Genomic DNA, 25,002 nt, shown 5'->3' with positions numbered 1-25,002 from the left:
CAGTGTTGGATCTAAAAAATAAAAATGATAGCCCTTTCTAAGGTAAATGTAGACATTTTACAACACGAAATAATCGGGTTATATAATAACAGTGCTAAGAAAAGGTTTTCTGAGACTGTCTTGTGTGTCAGTTGTCAGTAAATTTGACCTCTTTCTTTCCTTCCTTTCACCCGGGATTCCTCAAGTATGACAGCTTGTTAACCAGTAATTAGCTGTACTCTGACAACATCTGCTGTGTGTCAAAGGCAAGGTTCATGGAGGGGTTATGGAAAGGAGACAGACGTCTCTGAAGAATCGTGAGGGTGCTGGAGGCCCCTGCTCTCCTCAAGGTAGTCGGATAACTACAGTGACTGTCCAGTCAACCCTACTTGCTGTCCAGCACACAGACACTCACATACATAGACACACACCCAGGTTCCTGTCATTACTCTCCAGTGCTAACCCCGCACTTCTGACCTTTAGGGAATGGAGGGATGAACTTGTGAACCTCACAGACAAACTGCTGATCAACCTGAACAAGACCTCTAAAAGCATGAATGTATGATAATGCCTGACAAATGTTCTGTCATCCTGAAAATGAGAACATTCTAAATTATAAATTTAACCCCTTAGACCCAAGGCATGGAGGCTTGCAGTTAGTTAAATGAAGAAAAGTAACCTTTCATCTTTAAACTTGAGAAAATAAAATTCTTATCAATTTTTGGTCAGAAAATTAATATTACCCTCTAGATGTGATTTTTATCAAGCATGTTTTCATGGACTTCACATAAATGTCATGGTGTAGAAATTGAATTCAGGTGTTGTATAGACACTCCTGTATTTAGACATGCTAGTTAGATTATTTCAGACCTCCCTGTAGTGGTAAAATAGTTCCATTTTATGCTTTTAAGTAGAAAGTAAGAATATGAAGTGGTTCATCTTGATTTGGTAAAAGCCATGAAGATGAGTTTTGAATATTCATGTCAAATCAAAACAAACCAATAGCTGCTGAGAACCCAGTATGTGCAAAGCATCCTGCTGGGTGTTTTCCTCCCATAAAATAAACTGCTGACAAGCTTTCTAAGTATGCTTTCCATTCCACAGTTTTTTAAGGGACTTGTTCAAAACTTTTGTTCTCCACATCACTTGTTTATATATATCTCCTTTAAAAGTACGCAAGTCTAGAGGAAAAAATAGTCAAGAGATATAGCAGCCAATTGCAGTGTCTTTATGGATGCTTTGGGGCAATTTAAGGTGGACTGGGTGTTTATTTCCAATTTCTTTGGAAAAAAATGTTAAAGGATAGAGTGTCGTATCTGTCATGTAATTTGAAATGGTTTAGCCTAATATTTATGTTTTGAGAGGAAGAAAATGTAGCAAAATGTTAACAGTTGTTGAGCACTGGCTGTATTCAGGTTCATTGTCATTCTTTGTGTTTTTCTATGTTTTGTAATTTTGTAGTTTAAAAGTAAACATTTTTTTTAAAAGCACAAGGAAGATATCGTTCCTCCAAGAATATTTTTATATTCTACCAGAATTCCCACCTCAAACCACATAGCCTCTAAACCTGCCTGATTTAGGGTTTTATTATTTAATACTCATTAATTGGTAACCAACAAAAACTTGAAATCCTGCCAGATAAAGAGGTTTTCCTGAAGGGTAAATTTGAGCTATAAAGATATAATTTTCAAATAATACAGTATCTCAGTGATGGTATTTAGCTTCAGCTGAAGGAAAGATGTTTACTTAATTACATGTTTCATTGTTATTGTGAGTCTGTAAAATAAAAAGAAAAAAAGAAAGCTTCATATTTGACATACAATTGATTTTTTTAGTATCTTGGTGTCTATTTTTGCAAATTAAGGTTGATAATAAATACCAATCTGTCTGGTGGGAATACTTACATGAAGATTAATGACTAAACATTGCCAAAGCCCTTTGAGAATTATTTGATGCGTTACATGAACAGAGGGCATTCTCCTTTATTATTTGACGTGTAAGTAACTTGGCAAAGAAGTAGTATATTAAGTTCACATCAGTATTTCAGATTAGGAGATAATATTAAATATGGAGGAAATTGGACCACTCTAACTTGGCAGCTTTCCAAATTTTCTAAGACTGCTGAGGTTAGAATGTTTTATACCAATTATGAGCGCAAGGTACTTAATGAAGAGAAGTTTAGGGGAGATGGATTGCTTGAGGCTCTCTTTGTCAAGTACTCACTTAAGGCTAAAGAGAAGGGAGAGAATGTGGAAATTTAGAAAAAGAGAACAATGGGTAAAGTTTTTAAAGAAGGTTTGCTCTTTTATATGCAATGTAAGTTCCTTTCCCCCCAAGAAAGCTTCAGAAAAGTCTTGCACTATCATTTTCTGAGGAACACAGACTCAGTTAAGTGTTGATTTAAATGTTATTCTTTCCTTAAAAAAATGCTGCAATTGAAATATATCTTGGTCTGTTTGGGTAAAACTTCTAATAGAGTTACTTCCCTTTTCTGTCTTAAAGGAGTTCGAATGCTGGATGGAGATGTCACAGATATGGTTGAAGCAAAATCAGTTAGCTTTAACCCCCAGCATGTGCACATTTACAGTGCGAGCTGGGGCCCAGACGATGATGGCAAGACCGTGGACGGACCTGCTCCACTCACCCGGCAAGCCTTTGAAAACGGCGTTAGAATGGTAGGTTTTTTCATTTTACTCTTAATTTTTTTGGAGTGTAGTTGATTTACAACGTTGTGTCAGTTTCAGGTGTACAGCAAAGTGATTCAGTTATACATACACATATATTCGTTCTTTTTTAGATTCTTTTCTCATCTAGGTTATCCCAGAATATTGAGTAGAGTTCCCTGTGCTGTACAGTAGGTCCTCGTTGGTTATCTATCTTAAACATAGTTGTGTGTGTATGTTTATCCCAAGCTCCTGATTTATCCCTCCCCAGCTACATTTCCCCTTTGGTAACCATAAGTTTGTTTTCAATATCTGTAAGTCTGTTTCTGTTTTGTAAATAAGTTTATGAGTTTCATTTTTTTAAAAAATTAGATTGCACGTATGCACTCATGGTATTTGTCTTTCTCTGTCGACTTGCTCCACTTAGTGTGAGGGTCTCTAGGTCCATCCATGGTGCTGCAAATGGCATTGTTCCATTCTTTTTGATGACTTAGTAATATTCCATTGTATATACATACCACATCTTCTTTTATTTATTTATTTAGTTAGTTAGTTATTTTTTTGGGGGGTACACCAAGTTCAATCATCTGTTTTTATACACATATCCCCGTATTCCCTCCCTTCCTTGACTCCCCCCCCCTCGAGTCCCCCCCACCCTCCCTGCCCCAGTCCTCTAAGGCATCTTCCATCCTCGAGTTGGACTCCCTTTGTTATACAACAACTTCCCACTGACTATCTGTTTTACAGTTGGTAGTACATATATGTCTGTGCTACTCTCTCGCTTTGTCTCAGCTTCCCCTTCACCCCCTGCCCCCTCCCAAACCTCGAGTTCTCCAGTCCATTCTCTATATCTGCTTCCTTGTTCTTGTCACTGAGTTCATCAGAACCATTTTTAGATTCCGTATATGTGAGTTAGCATACACTATTTGTCTTTCTCTTTCTGACTTACTTCACTCTGTATGACAGACTGTAGTTCTATCCACCTCATGACATATAGCTCCATCTCATCCCTTTTTATAGCTGAGTAATATTCCATTGTATATATATGCCACATCTTCTTTATCCATTCATTTGTTGATGGGCATTTAGGTTGCTTCCATGTCCTGGCTGTTGTAAATAGTGCTGCAATAAACATTATGGTACAAGTTTCTTTTGGGATTATGGTTTTCTTTGGGTATATGCCCAGGAGTGGGATGACTGGATCATATGGTAGTTCTATTTGTAGTTTTTTAAGGAACCTCCAAATTGTTTTCCATAGTGGCTGTACCAACTTACATTCCCACCAACAGTGCAGGAGAGTTCCCTTTTCTCCACACCCTCTCCAACATTTGTTGTTTCCAGATTTTGTGATGATGGCCATTCTGACTGGTGTGAGGTGATACCTCATTGTGGCTTTGACTTGCATTTCTCTGATGATGAGTGATGTTGAGCATCTTTTCATGTGTTTGTTGGCCATCTGTATGTCTTCTTTGGAGAAATGTCTATTTAGGTCTTCCGCTACATACCACATCTTCTTTATCCATTCCTCTTTGTGGACATTTAGGTTGCTTCCATATCTTGGCTATTATGAATAGTGCTGCAGAGAGGGTGCATGTATCCTTTCGGATTATGGTTTTCTCCAGATATATGCCCAGGAGTGGGATTGCTGGATCATACGGCAGCTCTATTTTTAATGTTTTAAGGAACTTCCACACTGTTCTCCATAGTGGTGTACCAATTTACATTCCCACCAACAGTGCAGGAGGGTTCCCTTTTCTTCCCACCCTCTCCAGCATTTATTATTTGTAGACTTTTTAATGATGGCCATTCTGACTGGTGTAAGTTGATACCTCATTGTGGTTTTGATTTTCATTTCTCTGATATTTAGTGATGTTGAGCATCTTTTCATGTGTTTGTTGCCCATCTGTATGTCTTCTTTGGAGAAATGTCTGTTTAGATCTTCTGCCCATTTTTTGATTGGGTTGCTTGTTTTTTTGACATAGAGCTGCATGAACGATTTGTATATTTTAAAAGCACCTCAGCTCAAACTGTGTCAATTGGTGATGCTTTTCATATGAAGTCATCTCTGCAACGGTGGGTTTCCAGTTGTCCCATCTAGGGGAATGGATGGAGCTCTAGGCTAAGTCAGTAGACAGTGTTGTATCGGTCCTGCAAATAAATTAAGGGCTAGAGAGTTTCCTCTGATGAGAACAGAGGTATATTTGGATGCTTAACTTGTTCAAAGGAAATATTTATTAGTATGAATATTAACATCATTAATGTTTATCAATATGTTAATTTTGGATTTGGAGAAATAAATTCTTGAAACTGTGAGATTGGGAATTGGAGATATTGAAACCCCCCAATTGGTATTGATAGATCATGCAACAGTGTCCTTCTGGGTATCTCCCTTGTGTGGTCCTTTCCCTAGCTTCACCTCTGTCCCAGGACAATGTCATTTTTGTGCTGTTCCCACATTCCCTCACCAGGCAGCTAAACTCATTCTCATTGTCCTTGATTTCACTGAAAAAATTCACTGACCGCTCCTCCTCCCAAAACTAACCATATAATCTAGTGTAATAAAATATGTTGCAAATTACAGATCTTAAGAAATCCTGTCTTATTTAAATTAAATAAAAAAAATAAGGGCTATATATTTGTGATACTGCACTGGAAGCAATTTCTTTCTCTTTCTTACTCATGAATGGACCACTGAGTGATGTAAAGCATACTTTTTTTTTCTTCATTTAAAAAAATTTTTGGTTAACTTACAGTTGATATATAGTATTATATAAATTACAGGTGTACAGTATAGTGATCCACAATTTTTAAAGGTTATAATCATTTATAGTTATTACAAAATATTGGCCATATTCCTTGTGTTGTACAGTATATACTTGTAGCTTATTTTATACCTAATAGTTTATACCTCTTAATCCCTATTCCTATATTGCCCCTCCTTCCTTCCCTCTTCTAACTGATAGCTGCTAATTTGTTCTCTATATCTGTGAGTCTAAAGCATACATTTTAATCACGTTCATGTTTGGCCATCGTTGATCTGGGCCTAACCTCTTTTTGCTTTCTCATCTCTTTTTTCTTTTTAGGAATGTAAGCATACTCCACTCTTCTTTTTTTTATTATTGATGTATAGATGATTTACAATATTGTGTTAGTTTCAGGTGTACAGCAAAGTGATTCAGCTATGTATGTATTTTTCAGATTTTCTATTATAGGTTATTATAAGATATTGAATATAGTCCCCTGTGCTATACAGTAAATCCTTGATGCTTATCTATTTTACGTATAGTAGTTTGCATCTGTTAATCCCATACTCCTAATTTATCCCTACCTCCTCCCTTTCCCCTTTGGTAACCATAGGTTTGTTTTCTGTGTTTGGAAAGCATACTCCACTCTTACTATCCATTGGCACATACTGCTTTCTCTACAGTATGTGGTCCTTGACTCTCTTCCATGATCTACTACTATACAGACAAATCCTATTTGACCATCAAACTTCAATTAAACTGTTACCTCTTCACAGAAGCCTTCTCACTGCTTAAACTAGATTTTAGTATATGTGATCCCTACCTTATTTTCCCTATACTTTATATTCTTCCTGGTGGTATGTATAGTCTTTACCATATTGTGCTCTATATCAGAGTTAGTTTTGTATGTATCTTCCTCACTAAATAGTAAGTTCTTGAAGAGCAGAGCTTATACTCTATACATCTTTATGGGCTTTTCAAAACCCATAAAGTACATTGAATTCTAGTGAGTACTCAGTGAATGTTTGTTGAATTTAATTTAATTTACTGCAAATTATGCTAACCATAGGGCTGTTATAAATTCAGCCCAGATTTGAAACAGGGGAATGCGAGCAGTTGATTAACCTAACGTTGCAGCCAGAGTATAAATAATTATGATTCTTCTACCTTTGTGGGACTGCTGTTAGGGTTTTAATCAGAAGACTGAGCTAAGCCGTCTCCTGGTTATTCTGAAAGAGACTGGAGGGAAAGCTTCTGCACTTATTCTGTATGCACCTTCTAACTACAGTTCAGGTTTGGTTCAGACTTTTCTAGCTCTATCAATTTTCAGCTACATTATAATCCTTTGAAACTATAGGATAATGTTCTAAGTTGTTGCGTAGAATTTTCCTTTCAGGGTGCCTGAACACCAAATGAATGTCTTCTAAGTAATCTGGTGATTTCATTACCAAAGCCCTGGACTGCACATTACTATTCTCTCTCTGTGTCATCAGTGCAACGATTATTCAAGTTAAGTAAGTCATGCTTAGTTCATATTTAATTTTCAACTGTATGGGTATGACTCTTCATAAAGAACAGTCTGAAATTTCTCATTAAAATGAATCTACTTATGTTAGTAATGCACATAGCCTCATGAGTACGTGTGTGTATATATATATATGTAGAGAGAGAGAGGGAGAGAGAGAGAGAATGTCCTATATTCAGTAGCTATCATTAAATAAAGTGATATGGACCAATGATTTTCAAATTTATTTTTGCTAGTGAATCTTTCATTCAATGGAAATCTTAACTGGAAGTCTAATATATAAAACAAATACAAATGTGGTACGTTGGTAGAAGGAAAAAAAGAGCTAAGATTAGAAACAGGATGATCTGAGAAAGCTATTTAAGCATAGGGGAGATTATATTCAGAAATAAATAATTTGGAAAAAATTTATTCTGTACTCATTATTAAAAGTAACCCATGCCTGTTACAATAGATCATTACTATAATGATGAAATTAAAATAGATTTTCCTGTCCAGCTAGATAACCATTGCTAAGGGTATGGACTGTATCTTTCCATAGTCTTGTGCACATTCATATACCAAATGGGGATCATATGTCTTTGCATGTTGCTGTTTTCACCTTACAGTATATCATGGGCATCCCTCTGGGGGCATCCATAGGATAGGACTCATTTATTTTAATGTTTCAAAGTTTTTGGAGTATGGAGATCCCATAATTTATTCATCTTTCCATGGAGGCTCTTTCAAGGTTTTAATCTGGGGAAACAATCTAGTTTTAAAACAGATCATTTACTTTTAGAGTTAAGGTAGTAACAAAAGAAGTAACTCTTTAAAAGAACAAATTATTCTGACTCCTAGCATTGCACATCTAATTATGGAAAAGCAGCAGTGACTCATTTAAATGTGCTAAGATCAGCATGAGAGGGTTTTTATGTGTTTAATACACATGGGCTTGGCACTTCGGCTAGAGTTGAGTCTAGGATTTGTCATTTACTGCTCTCTGACCTGATTTAGATCAAATTACCTCTCTGCTTGCATTTCCTCATCTACAGTAGGGCAATAATAGTATTTACTTACAAAGATGTTATGAGTGCTATGTGAGATGATAAGGCATATAAAGCAATTGACACAATACCTGGGACATAATAGGTGCTCAAGAAATACCATATATATGTTTTTCTTTTTTCAGAAAAAAGATCATGTCCTTCCAAAAGACTTTGTGTTTGTCCTCAGTCCCCCCTTCTTCTCTCGGTATACAAATTCATTTCAGTTATCCATGTTTGTGGCTTGAATTATTTCCCAAGGGCTGTTTGTCTAATACCTTTGAATATATAATTTATTATTTTTAAAGCAGTATATTAGATAGTCTTTACCAGGAAAAAGAAATCTTTCATTCTTCCATTATCAAACATCAAATGAGATAGTAAATTTTATATTCTTTGAGATTATTTTAATTTGTGTTCTTTATATATTTTGTCAAATATATGGAAAATAGTTGGACAATTACTTTATGCAAAGTTAGATTATAGATCACAATAATGAAATAAATAATTGATTTATTAGCTGAGTGATTTAAGGAATGAGGGAATAAGTGACTAAAAATAATTCCTTCAAGAAATTAGCTGAAAGCCTATGTGGTAGTCTAAAGTTACTGTGGCTTGTTGCAGTTTTTTTGTTTGTTTTTTAATTTTATTTATTTATTTATTTATTTTCAAATTTTGGCTGCATTGGGTCTTGGCTGCTGCACGCAGGATCTTCATTGTGGGCTTTTTGTTGCAGTGTGCAAGCTTCTCTCTAGTTGTGGTGTGCGGGTTTTCTCTTCTCTAGTTGTGGTGTGCAGGTTTTCTCTTCTCAAGTTGTGCCGCGCAGGCTCCAGAGTGCATGGGCTTTGCAGGTTGTGGCATGCAGGCTCTGTAGTTGAGGCACATGATCTCAGTAGTTGTGGTGCACGGGCTTCGTTGTCCCGCGGCATGTGGGATCTTAGTTCCCCAACCAGGGATTGAACCTGCATCCCCTGGATTGGAAGGCGAATTCTTTACCACTGGACCACCAGGGAAGTCCCTGTTGCAGTTTTAACTATACTACCTACAAACTACAGGAATTGGAATTTCTTATTTTTATTAAGTTTAGTGAACTTCCACACTGTAGGTAAAAGAGGGAAGAAGACGTCTAAGTTTTATACATAATACATAAAATTTCCCCATTCTAGCAACATGACAAAACACACATAGAAACTATCAAGACTATTTGAGCTAAGGAGAAGTGTTATGAATAAGATTAAACCGATGACTGGGGAAAAACAGAACTGCTTTAGTTAGGGAGGACAGGGAGTAATCTTTGAGGAGGTGACATGTGAATGGAGACATAAATGACAAGATGCCAGTTAGGTGAAGAAATGTGGAAGGAATGTTCTGTGCAGGAGGAACAGCAAGAGCAAAAAAGCACCCTGAGAGGAGAATGCTTAGGGTGTATTTCCAGAACAGGATGCTAATCTGGGTGTTGGGAGCAACATGGACAGAAAGCAGGCAGTAGGAGATGGCCACAGAGGTAGACTGGGGGCTAGCTCAGCACGACTTCCTAAACTATGGAGCGCGTTTGCCTTTTCACCTGCTACAGAAAGCCAGGAGAGGTTTTCAGCATAGTAGTGGCCTGACGGAATACACAATTTTAAAAGATCAGTGCTGTGTAGAGAATGGACTGCATGTGGGGTGAGGGATGGGAAGACAAGAGAGGAAGACTGAAATGGTCCAGGAAGGAGTTGATAATGAATTGGACTAGGGTGACAGCAATGCCAAGACATCTGGAGAGATCAGTGGCAAGAGAGAGAAGCCTAAGGATCAAGAAAGGTTTTCACAAAGGAAATAAATACATGTTGCTCAGGGAGTCCAAGTATTGATTGCATCCACGCCTGCTGCTTACTAATCAAAAAACGTAGCAAATATTGAATTTCAGAGTGCTCCCTGTTTGTTTACCAGAAGATAAGCACTTGGCCTACTAAAATGGAACACTATTTTCAGCGACTTTTAACAAAATCAGAATTGATTCAATTTATAGCCTCTTTAGAATTATGTGCCAAAATTGCATTAGAGAGACTATGTTAAACAAACCATGTCACAGTTGACAACTTGCTTTTTCTCTCAAAGATGACACTTTATTTGATGCTAAGTAACTATGAAATTAAATGCAAGAATTAGAGGTATATAATTTGGGCTGCATGAAAATAATAATAATAATAGTAATACATTCAACATTTGCCAGTCTATTATACTATACTCTTCTAAGCCCTAAAATAGATAACTTTTAATCTTCACAATAATATCATAAGATATATACTCTTCTCCCCAGTTTTGTAGAAAATAGATATTTGGTATAGCTAAAGAAGTCAGAATGTGGGCCTCAACAAAATCTAATAAATTTTTTTACATGTTCTCATTTCTGTTCTGTTAGGCACATCTGACCTCCCTCCTCCATCTGTGACCACATACTGTAGTTTTTCTCCTGTTACCGTGGTGAATTAATTGCTCTTCTACTTAAGTCCACCACCTCCATTTCTTCACTGGACCCCATTCCTTCTCACTGAATCAGTGACATGGCTCAATCAGTTAGCTTGTCTTTCATCTTCAGAATTTCCCTCTCAACTGTATTGCCAACCACAAACGTTCACACTGCTAATTCTCCTATCTCAGAGAGAGAAGAATCCATCTCTGGTCACCTATCTCCTTCCAATTACTGACTCTTTTCCTAATTTATTTATTTATTTCTTTGCTGTAAAGTAAAATTCCTTGGAACTGTGGTCCATACTTGCCCTCTACAAGCTCATTTTTCCTATTATCTGGGAAGCCATGGCATCAGGCTCTGCCACATCATTCCACTGAAGCTGTTATTGTCAAGATCACAGTGACATCCAGTACTCTTCTCTGAGTTCTTATCTAATTTGTCCTGACAAGGACTTCTGCCTGGTTCTTTCCATCCACAATGTAACACACATGTACTCAAACCTTTCAGAACCCCTTCTTGGTAATGTTCATCCCCCCTCCTATGTATTAAATTTACTTACCTTGTTGATTGATTCTCTCCTCCGTAAAGGCCCAGAGTTTGACTGTTTTGTTCTCTACTGTATCCCAAGTACCTAAAACAGTGTCTTGTACTTGGTAGGTGTTTAGTGAATGAATGTATGAATAACTTCCATGCCAATTTGCTTCATATACTGAGTTAATCTGCTTAAGGATCACACTTGCATTGTTTTTGGTTAATATTTTGAAAATGAGTTATTAACTTACCTGGTACAGTCCAGTGATTAGTAGAGCCAGACTCTGCACTCAGACTCTCCAGTGGGTTCTAATACCTTACCTCTTTCAAGTTAATTAACCTCTCTGAGGATCAGTTTGTTCCTCTGTACAATGGAACTAAACGCTAGTAATTACTTTATAGGACTATTATGTGGATTATATGATTAATGCCTATAAAATACTCAGCAGAGTTCCTGGAACCTAAGAACCTCTAATTACATTATGAATGTTAATCCTTATCATCGCTAAAAGGGCAAGAGTAATAAAAGTGAAATACTGATTGATCATGGAAATATTATAAAAAGTTTTTATTGTTCCAAATCTCTGGGTTTAATCAATATGCTATTGCTGAATGATCCTTAGGGAAGGTAAGTATGTAATCTTGAGATTATTATTAAGGAATGGCCAAAATAAATGGGCGAAAATACCCAAGATTTTCTAAAGCTTTTCCATAAAACACTAATTAATAAAATGCTAAAAAAAGGGGGGTGATAGAGGCATTTTGCTATCAAATAGACTTGAGAAACACTACTTATTATATGCTTCCTTTAGAAATTTAAAAGCATATTAAAGGCTCTGAGAAGTGCCGAAGTAGAGAAATGTGTTAAGTTTATTTAATCAATGTTCTAAACTTTAACCATACTGAAGCTTTTATTTTCATGACTTTTTTTGAATTCCTGTTAAATTTCATTTTGAATTATTTAGTACTGCTTTGTGAAAATTCAGCTAAACTTATTAGACATTTAGAGTCAGAATGTTAGAACTACAAATAATTTTAGTGATTGAGTTGTTTTTACCAATATTAACGTATGTATTTACTTGATGTCACTGCCATTCACCCAGTCTCCCTTCCTAAAACCTGCCATTTCTTCTTTTCATCATCCTAGTCATCTAATAAGTCTTTCTTTCCTGCACTACTTCTGAAACGTCAATGGAATCTGCCCTCTTGTCCTCACAACTAGAACCAACATCTCTCATACAGACTCTGGCAATAGCGTTAGCTCAAAACTTCCATCCTCCCAGCTTGAGCTTCAACTTTCAGTTCAGCACGAACACCGCAGCCAAAGAAGTATTTTTATATGTAAAACTTGTCATTTGTCTTCTCTTCAAGACTCATCACTGCTCCCTGTGACCAACAAGGAACATTCTAAGCTTCTTAGGAGGGCACATAAGGTCTCTTACAATTTTGGCAGGAGTCTGAGAATCAAATCTTGAGAAAGGATAATTTTTTAAAAAAGGTGCTCTCATTCAAACGGATACGATTTCACTTACCATGCGATCCTTTGGCTTGGCTCCTTGGTATAACCGTCAGAGACTTCCCTCAGGCGAAACTCTTGGCTTCATCTGCCCTGACGGTTCTAAATAGGAAATGATTTTATAAAATGAGTTGATTGACAGTGTTTCAGAGATAGGTGACCCAAGGTTCGGTGTCAGAATAAGGAGCTAATTGCCTAAAGTTGTCTTTGATAGACTCTTTATTCATTCATTTATTTCTGAGTGCATTCAGGAAACATTCAGGACTGTCTTTGGGGAGCTCACCCTATAACAATGAATAAAGGTTCTAAACAAAGTGCCAGCAAACTCCCAGATCTGGTAAACAAGAAAGACAGACTAAACAGCAAACAATAACAAAACTTACTGTGTGCAGTCTAGTTGCCTTGCAGTCTTTTCTTTTGCCCTGTGTGGGTTATTAAACTTTAATAATGCATTTGATATTCATCAGCAGGCATCTAATGCATTGACAGCGTTTTGCAATTTCCTGACAAGTGTGTTTAATAATATTCTTTAGAAAACAAGCAAAAAACATAGAATGGAATCTTTTCTGTTTCCCATAATCAAAAAACCCTATATTCGGGTTACCAATACTTCTCTGATTATTTTATTCCAGAAATATTTCTTAAGTATTCACTACATACCAAGCACTGGTTTGACATTTGGCTTAATCGTTTACCTGGAAAAATCATGTAGCTCATTGTAGATACTGTAGGAGCATGGCGTGTAGTGTTTGCTTTACCATTTTATCTACAAATATACTTCCAATTTCAGCTTCTTTTTATTTGAGCATTTTAGGTTTTGGGGTTATCAGTTAAGGCATTCCAATGAATTCATGACAGAACCAGTGTCAAGGATGGGGAAAAAAGTGGCTGAAATCGGTATCATTGGTCTCTAACTCCCTGTTGGAAGAGTGGCCTTCAATCCCATCCTCACTCTACTCTTCTATTCAGGGGTCCAGATGGAAACCAGTCTTTCATGAAGTCTCTGATTAGTATATCTCCTTTCTATCATCAATTTCCTTTTCAGTTCACCGGATTTTACAGCTGATTGAATATTTAGAATATTTGCTGAAAGCACAAGCTTGCTTTACTGCCACACGTTGTCTCATTATCTCACATACACACACACGATTTCTTCACTCCTAAAGGCATTTGTTCCCCAGAACGGGAAAGAAGAGGTATAATGAGCTTATATAATAAAGCAGTAATAATAATCATACTAAAAGTAACCAATTCCACTCAGGAAGGATATGTTTTTATCTGATATACGCCCAGCTGTAGCAGGCTTGGTACCAGTTTGCATTTTAATAAATGACAGATTGCTGTTAAATTAGTTGGCAAATGTTGTAAAACTTTGAAATAATATATGGGTTGGCAAAGATAGACAAGGGAGCTTTTTTTATATCAGTTCCACTTCATGAAAATTGATTTTAACTGGAGTTTGTTTTAAAAATTCTCCCTTAGAATTTAACTGTGTCCTGATGGAACTCTGTGTTTTTAGAACATTAGCAAAGCTAAGAAGTGACTTGCCAAATGGACCCAGTAGAACAGTATCCATTTTGGAAACAAAGAAATGTATGTTTTCATAAATACACAGGTGGTTTCCCATTCTATAATTGAAGATTATCTGATATCTTAGTATCAGATTTAGATTACTGTATTATTGTGAATTGTGATGCATTTGGAAAGGAGCACAAATTAATCCTAGCCTTGTATAATGCACATGTCAATTGTTTATTGTCACCTGGTTTTTAGTTTAGAGATCCCATATTAACCCTGTGAGTAGTTTTTATTAAATTTTGCAAATTCCATTCTAATTCCCTTTGTTCTACTCATATCAGTAATAGTTGTCTTTTCTTTTAGTTTGTTTTGTTCTATTTTTAGTGACTACTGGGCCACCTGAGGGTTAAATGAAGTCCTTCTCACAGGAGTCATACTAATATCGTCTGGATGTCCCTGTTATAGGAAAGATACAAAAATCATACAAGGATTGGATTAGGTGAAGTTCAGGTTCATACCAATTCTGAGTTTCTGTGATTCTAAACATAGATTTGAGAAAGCTGCTGGGGAGGACAGATACCTCAATTTCCTTCGACAAAACATGGCAGCAACTGGAAAAGAAAGGCCACTGTGTAATAAACAAGGATAAATTGAACTGAGTTGATAATATCAAATGATTTAAAAGTTTGTATGCCTTTTATCGCAGACTTTTTTCTCTCTTGCCCTGAGCCTACATCCGTCATCTTTAAGATGAAAACAATCAAATTTAATACTCAGGATTGTTAACATTACTGATTATTACCTCCGATGGCCTCTTGAGTTAGGCACAGGGATGATTCTCACAGGACCTCCCCCAGTTTATAGATTTGGAAACTAAGTCTTGGCAAAGTAGGTAACCTGGTCATTAAGAAGTGTGACTATGGGTCAGACTCAGGTCTGTCTTCTAAGCCTGTGCCCTTGGCCCGCATGCTCCATGTGATATCTGCTCTTATGGAGTGCGTCATACGGGCCTGTCTCTGCATACTCAGCTCTCAGCCAACAGTCGCTTTAATTCTGGTCGTGAAAGTGAGCACTGCAACAGGGACCTCACTGTCCTCTGAACTCCTGCGGAATTTATCATCTAGGCAGCTGATTTGGCATAACCTGAACGTCACTGGATTGTCTCTTTCTCTTCACCCCTGGATGCAGCCTGTGATGATGTAGAAAGTATTGGCTTTAAAGTCACAGAGACCAGAGTTGAAATCTCAGTTTGGTTTCTCGCTAACATTTTGTGCTGGAACACATTACTAAGTTATCAGAGCTTTCATGTCCCTGAGACAAGGCTATGATAATACTTACTTTATGGAGCCGTCATGAGAACTGACTGAGGTCTCACATACACAGTGCTCAATTGCGGATCTTCCCCCCGAGAGGGAGGCCAACATTTGGTGTACCTTTAAAAACCCTAGAGCATCCACCACAGAGTCTTGTAAATAATAGAAGCTTAACATCAATTGTAATTTTTTCAGAAGTGTGATTTGCTTTCATTTGAATCAGGATTATGTTTATGGGGAGAAAGCGTAAAGGGCTGATTTTCTCCCTTTCAGAAATGTTATGAGCTACTCCACAAAAGGTCAAAGTCATTGATTCATGGAGCAGAGGCCCCATGATGGGCTTCAGAGAGGGGCAGCTTGCTAACCCCTTCAGAGCGGAGCTGGGAACTGGAACCAGCCCACAGGAGTCATTCTGTACCCCAGAGCTAACTTAAAGAAGAGTGTTAACTTTTCATTACTGCTGGAGTATCCCTCTATCCTTCTTTCTAAATGCCTTTCCAAACATTTACCATAAATTCCTTTCATTTGATAATAAAGGTTTTCATTCTCTGTGAAAGGACTTTTTCAAATTCTACTCCGTCAATATCATTTAAAGGTGATGGTATTTTTCTGGTCAGTTTCAAAATAGGGAATTCATGTTAGCATTGAAAATATCCTTCTCCATTTCATACGTCTGGCTCTTCTGAAAGCCTGAGCGTGACAGTGCATTTGCTCTGCGATGATCCAAGGTGGAGAAACCTTTGGGACGTATGTCTCTTTTTCCCTGAAAATGGGAGTGCTGGGATGGTGGACGTACCCAGAATAGCTGCATTGGTGCTCTTCACTCTTGTGATTATTTCATAGGGCAGATGAGATTCACATGTACTTTTTCAGGCTTCTCAGAAGGAGAAATTGGCAAACCCAATCTGCATGCTCCTCCTGGTGACCAGTGTTAGCCTTCCCTGGACCCTGGGAAAACCTCTGGAACAGGGCTCAGAACTTGCAGGACTGTAGGAGTGACCAGAAGTAAATAATAACCTGAGTACTTCCTGAGGCTTCTGTGAGTCAGATGAGGACGACAAGGGCTGAGAAAAAAAAAAAAAGGGCAGTGGGGAGGGGTACTGATCAGTATGAATTGACCACAGATAAAACATGAAAGCAGACAGTTACTTGGGATTGTTGATTTGGCAAATGAGATTAAGCGGAAGAGAAGGGTTTTTGGTTTTGTTTCTGTTTTCTTTCTGTTCCCCCCTCTAATGCACTATTGCTAAGCAGTGTTTCTCTAAATTGTGTTGTTAAGCATTTTTAGGAATACCCAGTGTCAGTGCAAGTCAGCGGGGCTCAGCATTGGTTGAGGTGAGACTGAATTATCTGGTCCCAGCCCTGCCACTGTTTGGCTCTGCTCACTTTATTCCCTTCATTTCCTTATGCAGAAATGTAACATTTCACTGTATGAATCTCTTATGTGTCCAGCTTTAAATAATATCCATAGCACATTCTTCGGCTCCACATTTTTATTATGTGGAATTTCTAAGTGTACAGAAAATCTGCAGGTTAACAGGAATAAAATTCTTTGCTTGAAAGCTTTATTTATTTCCATTAGTAAACACACCTGGTTTTATTTACTCCTAGATCTTCTACTAGCCTTTCTCCATGGAAGACTGATTTCTTTCTTCCCATTATACTTTAAAAATAAACAAAGTAAAAGAAATCTATCCTGATGCAATACTACTCTCAGGAGCCAGGGGTTACACCATTGTGAACTTGGTGATAAAGTGTAGAAGCTGCATTATGCGTCCAAGTCCTCTGTCAGCCCTTCTGAAGAAAGGGCAGCTCTGATAACAGGAATGATTCCACAAGCCTTCAGTGAACTGATGCTATACTGAATTTGTATTCTGGCAGATATGATGAATAAGCAACTCAATTTGGTTTTTTCTTCTTCTTTCTATTCACACAATAAATATGAAAGCAGCTTTTTATCAGGAACCCAAGTCTGGGGGAGTTCTGTATTTGCTGCACCGATAGATTATCCTTTACACTAGGCTTTGGCTATATGACTCCAACGGAACTGAAATCATCTTTGGGTTCCCTGGATTCAATGCATCATTATTCTCCTTCATGTACTGGAACACGAAGAAGATCGTGTAAGGACCCTAAATGTAGACATAAGTGGCATTTTACCAGAAATGCTTACAATTGTCACCAGCAGCTGATCCCACAATCATCGTCAGGCTCTCTATTCCTTTAAAAGGAAAGTCAGCTGCAACTAGTATGCTCAGGAAGCATACAATATGGATTTTCATTTGTGGGTGGCAAAATTAATGTGATTGCTAATAACTGCATCTGATATTTTCATTGTGTTATTAAAAAGTCAACAGAATGTAAAAAATTGCTTAATATATATGGCTTCGCAACCTACTGTGTACACAGCAAATCAGAATACAGAAAACCCGATATGGGGCAGAAAAGATGGGTGCGGTTGAGATGGAGAGGAGGAGGAGGGAGTGAAGTCCTATCACTTGTGAAAAGGCAGGAAGACAAAAATGGGGAGAAATAGGTTACCATTCATAAAAGCCTTCTTTAACTGCATTTGTATTTTCAGTCTTTTTCTCTCATCAACCACCCTTTGATAGGCTAAGTAGCATAAAATGGGATTGGTGAAGACACTGCCACAGTGTTTTTTGTAAGTCAGCCTGTGGATATTTAGACAGTCCTTCCTCCAAATCCAATTTCCTGCTACAGGGGCAGTTCTGGCGGTAGACACACTAAAGCAGAGATGGAAAGATTGAGAACAGCGGCAGGGCAGGCACTGGGGCCGCGGCAGGCTGAACACATGCAGGTGCTGGTGGAAGACACTCTGTTGTTCATTGGCTACCTGTTGAAATTGTCTTTGGGAAGCTGTTGCTTTCCATTTTTAAGCTTTTTCAATCCTAGAATTTTTGCTTGGAAACAAGCAGGTAATAACTTGAGTCTTGCTGAGGCTGCACTCAAAACCACCAAATAAACCACAATTAATGATAGTTTTGTTTTTTTGCTTTTGGGGTTTTTTTTTGTTTTCTGTTTTGTATTTTTTGGTGGCTGCAACCCTGCAGCATGTGGTATCTTAGTTCACCTACCAGGGATCGAACCCGTACCCCCTGCACTGGAAGTATGGAGTCTTAACCACTGGACCTCCAAGGAAGTCTGACACTTGGGTTCTAAAATGCTTAGAGTCGTTCCTTTGTTTACCATAGTAATTCTGAGAGCACAATAACTAAACATTCTGAGAGCAGAAGCAGAATCGAGTGAAACCTGTATACTCTGCACATCAGACATCCTGACTTGTGGAGTATAATAAAGAGTCAGGCGTGCTCAGTTTCTGGGTGATGATGCTGCAGCCAGCAAACGTAGCACATTGGCATAGGATTGTTCCTGACAAAAGCAGTGCTTGATCCCTAGACTCCTGGCCCTCAGAGACCACGTCTCCTTCTTTTACTCCTTTAAAAACATCTCATGTCTATCTGCCTCATTTGATTCCCTTGGGCTTTGGTGGGGAATGACCCACTTTATTCCCTGGGTCCGATTCCGCCTTGTATCATTAATTTCCCTACTCCCATCCCTATCTTGCCCAAATGCACTGATTGAAGGAACAAGTCTTAGGCGTCAGTCTTTCCCAGAGACCTCTGATTGTGTGTCTCATGACTGTTCACTTGGTGTCTTCCCAAAGAAGCCTCTCTCCCACCAAGTTACACCAGTGTCATCTCCAAGGCATCAGGAGCTTTTCAGTTGCAGATTATATGTCTTTTCAGATTACTTTTCAGGTCACCTTTAAAGAGCCTTAATTTTTATGTGAACCATCTGTCCTATTGATGGTCATGATTCTAAGGGTTACTAAGTATTACTTTAAAAAACAATATGTGTTTTTAAATTCTGAAACAACACCTTGCGTGAGCACTACAAAAACCTTTCCAAAGTTTGTTGTTGCTGTTGTTTTGCCTTTACATCATGATTCTGGACCCAGACTGATTTCTTTCAGTGAGCCCTGCTCTGGTAAGAAACAGGATTTGTTTTGGAAATGCTTTTCAGAATGTTTTTGAGCTTTAGAAAGATAAACAGGTCTCTCTTCATATCTCAGCTACCGAATAGTTGTAGGTGTCCTTGTCTTTCCCCAGCCTCTTCCAACCTGAAGCGCATTTATCGGTGAAGCATGTATGGTAGAGCTCACATAGAGGGCTCCACTCTTCTCTCACTGAATGGATGAAATTCAGAAATAGGTAGGGAGCAGAGCAGTGAGGGGCTTTGGTAAATTGGGTATCAGGCTGTACTTGGAAGACATCACACTTAAATGAGAGTTCCTTCTGCAGTTGCTTTATTGTGTGTCTCTTCATGTCAACTCATACAGATAGTAGGTTCTGATCAAACTCACTGGTCTCCCTCTCCTGTCTCCACCCCACTCTCCTTACATATAGTGTGCCCATTACTTAATGTTACTCAGTTTTTTGTCTGTAAAAATGCATATCTGATTTGCTTGAAATTAATAGATGTGAAAGCACCCAGCACAGTGTCCAGCCACGTCTTTTGTATTGCAAGAAGCCTCTGCTCATTTAGTCATGCCCCTTTAAGAATACAGTTGGCCCTTGAACAACACAGGTGTGAACTGCACGGGTCCACTTTGACAGGTCCATATCCCCTCCCCACCACGACACACCATTTTAAAGAAAGAAATTTAGTTCCATTAAAGTCTATACCTCTCACAAACTGGTTTGCTGTATATGATTTAATTGACAACCCAGCAAAAAGTAGCCTTTTGTGACCTGAATCACACGAAAATCCTTTTTTTTTCCTAGCCTTTAATAATAATGCTTATGGCGTATTATAAATTAATTTTTGTAGGGCATACATGAGAAGAAACACATACACAATTAGATACACAATGAAAGAGAACATTTAGAGTTTGGTCAAACGGATCCTGTGTGGATATCACAGTATATTTCACTGTAAATTGACTAACTTTTAACTTGGCACTCAACTAAATTGGAAGATTTTTTTCTTTCCTCATTCAAAGTTATATTAATACAACCAGTTGTAATCACAGTACTTTATCTAACAATACAGTAATGTTATTTCCTACACTTTGGGAAAGTACATCTCAGAGATTCTTTTCTCTTTATAATATTCTGCCCACCTTCCTTTATCCCTACATCCCACATTGAGTTAATTCTTAAATTGCTCTGAGTTTTGGAGAAAGGTCCAGATTTCTGTTGACCACATATGTTTTAGTTTTCTGAATATGGCACACTAATGAAAATTCCCTGTGCATCTGTAGTAAATAAACCTTTGAATTGCTAATTGTTTCAGATTAGCCCCCTAGATCTTTAGCAGCTGTCTTTATGGCATTTTCAGCCCACAAATTCAGTCTTTTTATTTCTGGGACTTTAATCATCAGCCAGACACACAGGCACAAAGGTCGGGCTGCCTTGTAGACAGAGTGGTGGCAGCATCTGTATATGCTGTATCTTCCACGGGGGAGTAGCTCATCCTTTATCTCCTCCTCTCACCTTGTATTAGTCAGCTCAGGCTGCTGTCAGAGAATGCCACAGGCTAGGTGGCTTAAATGACAAAAATGGATTTTCTCCTTGTCTGGAGGCTAGAGGTCTGGAAGTCCATGATCAGGGTGCCGGCAGAGTTAGGTTCTGGTGATGGCTCTCTCCTCAGCTTGCAGATAGCTGCCTTCTTGCTGTGCTGTCACAAGGCCTTTCCTCTGTGCACACACTCTTGTTGTCTCATCTTCTTAAAAGGATGCCAGTCCTGTCTGATTAGGGCCCCACCCTTATGACCTCATTTAACCTTAATTACCTCTTTAAAGGGCCCTATCTTTAAACACAGTCACATTGGGGGTTAGGATATCAATATATGAATTTGGAAGGACACGATTCAGACACAGCGCACCTTAAGGACGAAGCTACGTCTTCCATTCAACCCTCCAGCTCCCCCCCTCCCCTTCTCTCCACAAGTTTCATGTTCTGGGATACTGATCTCTATGGGCTCCTGGTCCTCTGGCTTCTGGTGAGGTTCAGCGAGAGGGATACGTTGGCGAAAACTGGGGGAGAGGGAGGAAGAGACCAGGCTCTTGCTCAGCACATATTCCCCTGGCTCCTTCCCAGCAGGGCCAGCATGGGTTGGTGGGTCCCCTGACCAGTTTTCAACTCCTGTTAGTGCCTCTGTCTCCAGTTTCAGTGACTCCTTTCTCCTTGGTTCCCTTCAGGCCTGGGGGTGGGGTTACTGACCCCATACCCTCCTTTGGAGTTTGTCTTTACCATGCCTAGTTGGATTTAAGCTTTGGTTCTGGCTTTAGCGAGCATTTCCAGGTCCCAGTTTCCTCAACTGTAAAATAATGATATAGCCTTGAATTGTGCAGAATAATGTCTGTACAGTGCTTGGTGCATAGTAAGTTCCTATAAATGTTAGCCTCTGGTTTTTAGTGCACAATGAACCTTCTACTTGTAAAACTCCTCTTGATCATAAAATAAAAATTATCTCTTAAGAATTGGCCCTGGGGTTCCCCTGTTAATAGAGGAATAAATATGTTTGTTTCTGTTTATAAAAATTCTACATGGTCACGGAAGGATGATATAAAAAGAAAATCCTTTCCTAACCTTACAGAACAGGATAAGTTCTATTACATTTTCACTTGATGTTAGCTTTAAGCTTAAAACTGTACTGCATGTTAGCTTCATTGCATATACACGCACATACACTTATTTCTAAACTGAGACTGTACTGTATCATTTTGTATTCTTCATTTGTAATGATATTACAACATAAAAATGCTTTCCGAACATTGTCCTGCAAAATATTCTTTTAAAATCAAATAAGTTTTCACAGGTCTTTTCACACAGTCATAATTTTACATAGATATGTAAATGTGATTGTACCATATGTGCTTTTTCATCATTTTGTGAGTTCTAAACTAGTATCTGTTATGGTGCAATTTAAACCAGGTAGGTTTTGGCATTATCTCATGTGTTCTGTTGACCAGTCAGGTAAAGCTCTGCTGTGACCGTGCTTTTTCCCAGCAACACAGTCCCTCAGTGTGTGATGGGGTGATATTGGTGATGAGATGTAACCTTCTTATTCTTCTCTGGCTGTGATGTTCTGTCTCTGAGGTATATACGTGAGTCGGTCACCAGAGTTTCTCAATCTGGCTATCCACACCATAGTGAGGAGTAGTTCCCTGCAGAGAATTAGAAGCATTGGACAAAATCCTTAGTTTATGATGTCTTGGTGATTTTTGCATCCTTCTCTATGTTTCATGAATATTTGGATGGGAAACTGAAGGATGGTAAACAAGGTCCAGCTGTCTAGTGGCAATAACATCCAGAAGTTTCTCTCCCTCTCTCTTCATGAATTTTTCCCATTCCTGTATAATCGTATTGCATTTTTCCACATTGAAGGACAAAAAGAGATCCATGCTCAGGTCAAGTCCTGTCATAAATATTCTGTTCCTTGAGGACTCAAGGTCAGGGAGAGTTTCTCAAAGATACTCTGGATTTTTTGTCATCTCTTTCCTTGGCTCTTTTTCCAGAAATTCCAGGACAACCCTCCAAATATTTTTTCTTCCACCTGATACCAGAGAAGTTGGGGCCTGGAAAGAAGAAAAGAGGTTTAGCTATCACTAGCTTTGTGACTTTGGTTCTCACTTCCTAATTACAAAATTAAAGATTTGGCCTAGGTGTCCTCCAGGGTGCCTTGTAGGTTTAAAATGGTAAAATTTCTGAAGCATTCAGCTATAACTGTTTCAAGAGAGACTCTTCACTTTGGCTTATTTCTCTTTTCACCTGAAGATCTCATCTTATAGAGTAAAATAGTCCATGTGCTTCAATAAATCTATGTTCTACTTTGCTTTTTCTCCTTAGTTATTTTATGACCTTAGGAAAGTCTTTGAGTTTGTTCCAAGTTTTGGCATAAAGAATGGAAGAAAAACTTTCTGGATCTGGTTGAAGAAGTTGTCCACAGTCAGATATGTTTCGAAATTACTTCAAATTGTGCCCCCCCTTAGAGTTTTGCAATGAACGGCCACTCACTAAAGACTCTTAGAAGTTCTGTAGTAAGGGAACCTGTTTAATTTTGCTCAATTCAGAGTTTCCCAAACATATTTGATCTTGAAATCCTCTTATTTCTGGTAGCCTCCATTAACATCCCTCATAATTAATGTCCCTGCCGTGCATAGAGGAGACACAGCTGTGGAAGGAAGGACATTGTCCCAAATTCTGCCCTTTATTGATGATGTGATCTCAGAATAAATACATTACCTCTGAGTACCTCACATTGCTCAGATATCAAATGAGGGTACAAAACAGCACCCACTTCATGTGGATGAAAATTTATAGGAATATCATATGTCTATGGTAATAGTGACTAATAGTATTCCAACTCTGATGTCTGGCTGTCTGGCTTCAAATTCTGTCCTTCCACTTAGTGGCTTGTGACCTTGAAAACATTACTTCTGTACTTCAATTCTTTAGCTGTATGATGGGGACAAAAATTGTACCATTCTCACAGAGTTGTTGGAGGAATTCAGTCTGATTCTTGTAAAACATTTAGAATTGTGCTTGGCCTACGATAGGTACCTAGTAAATGTTAGCCCTTATTATTGTCATTGTTGGTGCTCTTTTTACTTCTATGACTAGGTCAAGTGAAAGGGATTATTTGTTTCATTTTTTAATTGGGATATAATTGACATATTAGTTCCAAGTATACAACATTAATGATTCAATATTTGTGTATATGATCACCGCAGTGAGTCTAGTTAACATACATCACCATACGTAGTTACAATTTTTTTTCTTGTGATGAGAAATTTTAAGATCTACTCTCTTAGCAGCTTTCAAATGTGCAGTACAGGGTTATTAACCAGTCATCATGCTGTGCATTGCATCCGGGTTATTCTAGTTTTTAAAAGCAACTTCTCTTAACTCAGAAAGCAGCTTAGATCTAGCATATTAATAATGTATCATCATACCCTTCCTGCAAATGCTTCATTCTGCCATGTTGATATTGATCTTGTCTTCACCTCGGGTCTGTAACCCATGTCTTTCATCATCTAACTTTTTCTGTTTGTGCGCAGGGGCGGAGAGGCCTCGGCTCTGTTTTTGTCTGGGCATCGGGAAATGGCGGAAGGAGCAAAGACCACTGCTCCTGTGACGGCTACACCAACAGCATCTACACCATCTCCATCAGCAGCACAGCGGAAAGCGGAAAGAAACCTTGGTACCTGGAAGAGTGTTCATCCACGCTGGCCACAACCTACAGCAGCGGAGAATCCTACGATAAGAAAATAGTATGTGACATTTGCATGTCTGGAATGATTGGTTTATTTATCTTCCACTTTAAAACACAAAGGGAGAACCATGCATTTATAGGCACAAGTAATATATGGAAATAGAAAGATTAGCTGAGTACTCAACACAAGTATTTGTAAATGTTACCATTCCATTACCAAGTCATTGAAAAAGCCTGTCTGGGTTATCACATTCCAGCATTGAATGTGGCCCTAGACATGATTAAGCTTCAGTGTTATTGAAGACAAATGAATGGACCACATTCACCTTGTGAGTTGGTGGCAGAGAAGAGATTGGGCGGGATTCTCAGCCCAGTTCCCTATCAGTCTGTCCCCATACTGCCTTTGAACTTCAGCTTCAGTACTTTGGTTTCAAAGTAGTTACAAGAATTCAGTGTGACTTAAACCTGTATAAAAGGTGCTTCTCTAACACTG

General features: G+C 38.3%; 1 protein-coding gene across 3 annotated transcripts in view; it reads left to right on the top strand.

The window, feature by feature from the left end:
• PCSK5 (proprotein convertase subtilisin/kexin type 5) overlaps positions 1 to 25,002 on the top strand; it is a 453,108-nt gene that overhangs the window by 161,690 nt on the left and 266,416 nt on the right. For all 3 annotated transcript variants that reach the window (XM_057721743.1, XM_057721745.1, XM_057721744.1), the window contains exons 7-8: positions 2,482 to 2,654; positions 24,355 to 24,567. In XM_057721743.1, coding sequence (XP_057577726.1) covers positions 2,482 to 2,654; positions 24,355 to 24,567 — 386 coding nt within the window. The remainder of the gene's footprint in view (positions 1 to 2,481; positions 2,655 to 24,354; positions 24,568 to 25,002) is intronic.

This window comes from Hippopotamus amphibius, chromosome 2 (genome assembly GCF_030028045.1).
Source record: "Hippopotamus amphibius kiboko isolate mHipAmp2 chromosome 2, mHipAmp2.hap2, whole genome shotgun sequence".
NCBI classification, from domain to species: Eukaryota; Metazoa; Chordata; class Mammalia; order Artiodactyla; family Hippopotamidae; genus Hippopotamus; species Hippopotamus amphibius.
This window is presented reverse-complemented; position numbering and strand designations above follow the sequence as displayed.